The 6,000-nt window shown below is 50.5% G+C and overlaps 1 protein-coding gene across 1 annotated transcript in view; it reads left to right on the top strand.

The window, feature by feature from the left end:
- The window catches only part of GAB2 (GRB2-associated binding protein 2), a 39,608-nt gene that overhangs the window by 21,694 nt on the left and 11,914 nt on the right, over nucleotides 1–6,000 (top strand). The window contains exon 2 of the mRNA XM_009881212.1: nucleotides 4,192–4,432. Within this exon, the coding sequence (XP_009879514.1) occupies nucleotides 4,192–4,432 (241 nt within the window). The remainder of the gene's footprint in view (nucleotides 1–4,191; nucleotides 4,433–6,000) is intronic.

A 6,000-nucleotide genomic window follows, 5' to 3' on the forward strand; every position in this document is an offset into this window, starting at 1 on the left:
GTGGTGTGGGCATCACGGGGAATTTTGTGCTGCTCAGGGATGCCAAGCAAACCCAGCGCCTTCGCTGCGACCATCAACGGGAGCTCAAGAATTTAGTTACACCCAAACATCGACGTCTTCCCGGGGGCATAATTTCAAGTCCATGGGATACAGGGAGTTGTAGGCCCAGCCTCCAACTTCAGGCAGGGAAAGCTGACATTGGGGCTCCGGTGAAAAAGTCCGTTATGAGCAACAATTTCCGAAGGAGGCTGAGTAATTATGTCACTCCGATAAGCCTTGGAACATTGTGCGAAGCTATGCGCACACAGCAATAGGCGAGCACTCTGAGCAAGGGAATTCAGAACTGTCAGCAAGGAGGGAAATACCGCTTTGGGGGATTGAAAACATTCATAAAAAATTCCTGGCTGCCGGCCTAGTCTGTCCTGTTGCCGGCTGTGCTCGCAGTTCCGTATTTTTGCTTTGAGGATGGAGTTGCAAGGAGGTTTTTTCCCCCCTTTGCTGCAACACATGGCCAAAAAGCCACATCTTAACCTGGACTAGTGAGTGCCGAGCCTTCGGCCAACCGAAGCCCGCCTGGCACCATGGGGTTTTGCAGGGCTGTGGTGGCTTGCCCCCGCCGAGCCTCTGGCTCGCTTTCTTGCAGGGACCGGCACAACAGCTGTAGCACAAGCCCAGCAAGATATATGCATGCAAGCCATGCTGCTGACATCGGATTTTAAGTTGTGGGCGTCCAACGCCGCCTTTTCCAGACCGTGAGAGTCCAATTCCCCAAACTCGGCAGAGAACCAGCCAGGAAACGTGGGGTTAAGATGACACTTCCCACATGGTTCCACTACATAACCTTAACTCTGCCCCCCTGGGAATGGCAATAGGAACTGGAACAGGATCTTATCCCTCCTTGGCTGTATTTGATACATTCCCTCAATATAAACTCAAGCTCTCAACATAAAGCCAAGGGATTTGAAGGCTACATCTACGCTGTTAAATAAACGAGGGCCATGGGTTTATCCATGGCCCCGAGGCAGATGGCCATGAGGAATGGAGAAGCATCATTCTTTTTGGCACATGGCCGGATTGATTTGAGCATCTTTGGTCATGATGCGGGTGGGACCAATGTCTGGAGGCATCTGGACAGGACCCCCTGAAGGTTATTCACTAAGTGCCCTGCTTGGACATGGGAAAGGAGTGTTGGTCCTCATTGCCTGGGAGCTGGACACTGCAGCATGGCAAGTTGAAATCGCTTTGGGACCTCTGGCTTGTAATTCACTCTGTGCCTCTATTCACTCTATGAGGTCTTACCCTCATGGGGACCTCTCTCTATTTCAGGCCAACATCAGAGCACAAATGTCTTGACTTTTCCCTTTAACATGTGCTAGTCACCAAATACTATTTTTCTGCCTCGATTTCCTTTCTTGCTTCCTTTTCTGCCCTCCAGCAGGACCTGGGCACGTGAGCTGCCCTGTCTTATAGAGAAAAAAAACCACCCCCACAACATAAAAAATACAGAGCAATCTTGGCAGTCGCCCTCTGCAGCCGCAGGATTTATCTTCCCAGCCCTCGCAATACCCCCCCAGCCCCATGAAACAATCCATCTCTCACCTGCTATTACGGAGTTCATCTCACAGACCTAATGGAGTACACGAGTCCTGAATTGGCTCCTGCTAATGCTCTCGGTGGCCGGGTCACTGCGGGAAGCGAGCTGGGAATTCATTTTGAAAATCAATGCAGACATCGGTAGAGCGGCTTCCCCCAGGGAAGCGGAGCGCTTTTTACCAGGCGTTGCCGCCTGCTCCCCTTCGTCCCCCATTTTCTTTTATGTGGTCGCAGTAGCCATGGAGCAATTCATCCTCCTTTCAATGATTGTGTCTTTTGCGTGGCGCTCTCCAGTTTCCCCAAGTTAGACTGATTTTGGGGAAAAGATTAGAGTCTTCTGGAAATGCAGGATTCACTGGGCTCCTCAGAGTGTTGTGATTTGAATTTGATGAGCCCCAGTGTGATGCTCAGGACTGTCTCCTCCATGCAGCCCCAGCTCTCCTCTTAGGCCCTGGTAGCACAAATAACTCAGTGTAATTTCTAACTCTTGGGTGTATTTTGGCTTTTCCATGCGATGGCAAGTGCAGAGCCTGCAGGGATAGTGTTGGAGAACTGCTCAGGGCAGAGCAACAGCAGTCCAGCACAGCTCACAGATGTCCCCAGAGGCAACCTTCGTGCTGGGATGGGACACAGCACTAACATGCCATCCTCACACCATCCTTGGAAAAGTCTTGGTCAAAGCCCAATGTCACGGGCAATTCCTGGCCATGATTTGGGAGGCAGCAAGAGCTGGGGGCTATTTCCGAGAGACACTTTGGGTGCAGCCCCCCTGGTGTTGATAGCAACGTGGGTATGGGCTCTACCACGCTGGCTGAACTCAAAGCACCTGATTTGGGACTAAGACCTGGGACTCACAGAGCTCTAAAGACTCCTTTTCCAATGGGGATCAGTCTGCACTGCTACAGGATAAATATTTAATAAGAATGAGGGTCAAGACACTGTTTTGTCCAAGGACACCGAGAGAACCATTTAGTCCCATGAAAAGCACCAAGGGATCTTTAATGCCCATGCAAAGAAGACAGGATTTGGAGTTTTAAGCTCTCATCCCCCACCATTAATGTCAATGTTAAATATTGATCCTTTCTGTGTTTAGCACAAACCAAACAACAGAGTCGAGACACGCTCTTTGGCTTTTATTAATGTACTTTTTCTGCATCGGGTGAAGTTTGCAGTAACGCCAGGAAAAAAAATGTAGCGGCAGTGAACAAGCGGCAGACAGATCGATTTTGTATCTTGACACAATTCAGAAGTCGGTGAAAAATCGCCCCGTGTGGAGCATCGCCTTGTCCCAGCCACGACAGCCATTTCACAGAGAACTCATTTCTCTGCAGTGTAAGAAGGTCTGGCCCAAAATTTCTGGTAGGATCTGGAATTTGAGGGAAGGAATGAAAAAAAAAGAGATTGGAAATTTATCCCCATGTTGGAGCAGGTTCCTGTATGGGTATATGAAGTCAAATTTGAGGAGCAGACAGACATTGCATTGGCGGAAACCTGCATGGGAGCAATCCCTAAATCAATGATGGCCAAAAACCAGGTGGATTTACCCAGGGAAAGATGTCCTTTTTGTTAGAGTTTTGATTTTTTCTGTGTTTTGCATCAGCACCACATAAATGTAAATCACGGGTACTATGAAGGGTCACTTCAGTGAACCACGATGAGTAGTTTTCACATAGCAGGAGTGCATGCATGGCAGGGAGACCATGCATGGTCTTCTACATGGTCCTCTGTAGCCAGAGATGGGTCAGCTTTCCCAAAATATTCTGCAGCTTGCAGGTTTTCCGGGTGTTTAGATTTTTTATTTTTTTTCAATAGGGGTTTACAGCGTGGCTGTAAAAATTCATTCCTGGTTCAAATTCTTGGAGCATGTCTATCAGAGGGATGGACTAGCTGGGTTGTTCCCAATCTCTGGGATATTATCCATTGAAACTAATTTAATATTTTAAAGCTTATTTCTCCCTGAGCAGGGGCAGGGAGGAGTCGCACCTTGGGCCTGCAGCCCGTTTTACTAGTAGAAGATAGCAGGAACTCTTTTGAGGTCACAGAATTAACAGAGATTTGGGTAAAGTGGGTATATTTTTCATCTCTGCTGTCATTATGCCATCCCCATTACCACTCCAGTTTACCCCACTGTAAAGGGATGGCAGCAATGACTGTACACAGAGGGATGGGGATGACTTAAATCACATCTCTAAAGCCACCTACAAAAGGTCTCTAAGAGAAGACAGAATCAGAAACTGTGGTGTGAAAGCTCTTCTCTTCCTTTTCCTTTTTAACTAGGTTTTAACAACCCACTGAGCTCCCCATGAATTGGGCTGCCATCCCCCGTAACGTCCCTGCAAGCTACTAAGCATGTGATAAAATACGATAAAATATGATAAAATTATGAAATACAATAAAATATTTCTTTCCCTATATGGTCCCTATAGTTGCACGTGCTCCAAGTGGAGGAGCCTGCTGCTGAGTGCATCATTCAGAGCCATAAGCAAACAAAACCATCCTCCACCAATGCCGGAGCATTTAAGTAAGGAAAATCCCAGGAACACAGACCGTGGGGTCACTGCGTCCGGCCACTCACCGGTGTGTTTTTTCCCTTCACAGATACCCTGAGGAGCATCGCTTCTATGAACCATGCTCCACGGTCCTCCCCAGCAGAGCTCAGCGGTGCCAGCCACCACCTGCTGCGAGAGCGCAAGTCCTCAGCGCCGTCCCACTCCAGCCAACCCACCCTGTTCACCTTTGACTCCCCGGCCAGTCACCTCCAGAGCACCCTGTCCGCCAGTGCCCCCCAGGACTACCTTTTCCTCCACCAGTGTATGAGCAGAAAGTCGGAAAACGCAAGGTATTGTAGCCCGCTCGGGAGCAAACCTTGGGGACAGCTGGGGGAGGGCTGGGGGTGAGCGGCTCAACCCACCTCCATCCTTGGACTTCTGCAAAACCCAGCTGGAGAAAGCCCTGAGTGATGGTCTCCTCTCATCGCAGTTGGGAGGAGGTCAGAGTGGAGACCTCCTGAGCTCCTGACTTTCTGGGTTGGGTTAAAAAGCAGCTGAATGGGCCCAGAGGGTGGTGATCAGTGGCACAAAGTCTAGTTTGGGGCCAGTCACTATCATTTTACCCCAGGGGTCAATACTGGGTCCGGTCCTGTTTAACATCTTCATTAATGATCTGGATGATGGGGCAGAGTGTACCCTCAGCCATTTTGCTGATGCCACCAGGCTGGGAGGAGTGGCTGGTACACCAGATGCTCATGCTGGTACACTGGAGGGACCTTAACAGACTGAAGAAATGGGCCAGCAGGAACCTCGTGAAGTTCAACAAGAAGTGTAAAGTCCTGCACCTGGGCAGGACCAACCCCAAGCACCAATATATATATATATGCTGGTGGCCACCCAGATGGAAAGCATCTTGGTAGAAAAGGACCTGGGGGTCCCAGCGGACACCAAGTTGAACGTAAGCCAGCAATAGGTCATTGCAGCCAAGAAGGCAAATGGTATCCTGGGCTGCACTAGACAAAGTATTGCCAGCAGGTCAAGGATGTGATCCCTCCCCTCTACTCAGCACTTGTGAGGCCACACCTGGAGTATTGGGTCCAGTGCTGGGCTCCCCTGTACAAGAGGGACATGGACAGACTGGAGACAGTCCAGCAAAGGGCCATGAAGATTCTGAGGAGACTGAAGCGTCTCTCCTAAGAGGAAAGACTGAGAGATCTAGGACTGTTCAGCCTAGAGATAAGAAGACTCAGGGGGATCTTATCAATGTATATAATAAAAACCTGAAGGGAGGGTGCGAAAAAGATGGAGCCAGGTTCTTTTCAGTGGTGCTCAGTGCCAGGGCCAGAGGCAATGGGCACAAACTGAAAGACAGGAGGGTCCCTCTGAACATCAGGAAACACTTTTTCAATGGGAGGGTGACCAAGCACTGGCACAGGTTGCCCAGGGGATTGTGGATTCTCCATCCCTGGAGATATTCAAAAGCCATCTGGACACAGTCCTGGGCTTGAGCACAGGCGGTTGGACCAGATGACCTCCGGAGGTCCCTTCCAACCTCGACCAGTCTGTGATCCTGCAGATGGGCCCTAATTCCTGCCTTTAACCAGCGAAAACACAACCAGAGGGATGGGCAGGGTTTGCACCGCTCTGCCGTTCATCCCTGCCGTAGCCCAGAGCTTCCTCGGGCTTCGCAGCAGCCTGTGGTGCACGGTGTGGTATTTCTGAGCGAGCGGCAGCTCTCCGCCTCCAGACCCAGCCGGTTGCCTTAAATAGCGAGGAGTTTTTTTGGCGTGAAGAGTTTTGGCTCGCAAGAGCGACGAGGAGGGAGGGAGGGAGGGAGGGAGAGGCGGTTGGAGCCCAGCTGGTGTGAGGTGAGAGCAGAGCCCGGGCCACAGCCTCCGCTGGGCTTTCCCGTCGCAGC

Source organism: Charadrius vociferus, unplaced genomic scaffold (genome assembly GCF_000708025.1).
Source record: "Charadrius vociferus isolate BGI_N301 unplaced genomic scaffold, ASM70802v2 scaffold1, whole genome shotgun sequence".
NCBI lineage: Eukaryota > Metazoa > Chordata > Aves > Charadriiformes > Charadriidae > Charadrius > Charadrius vociferus.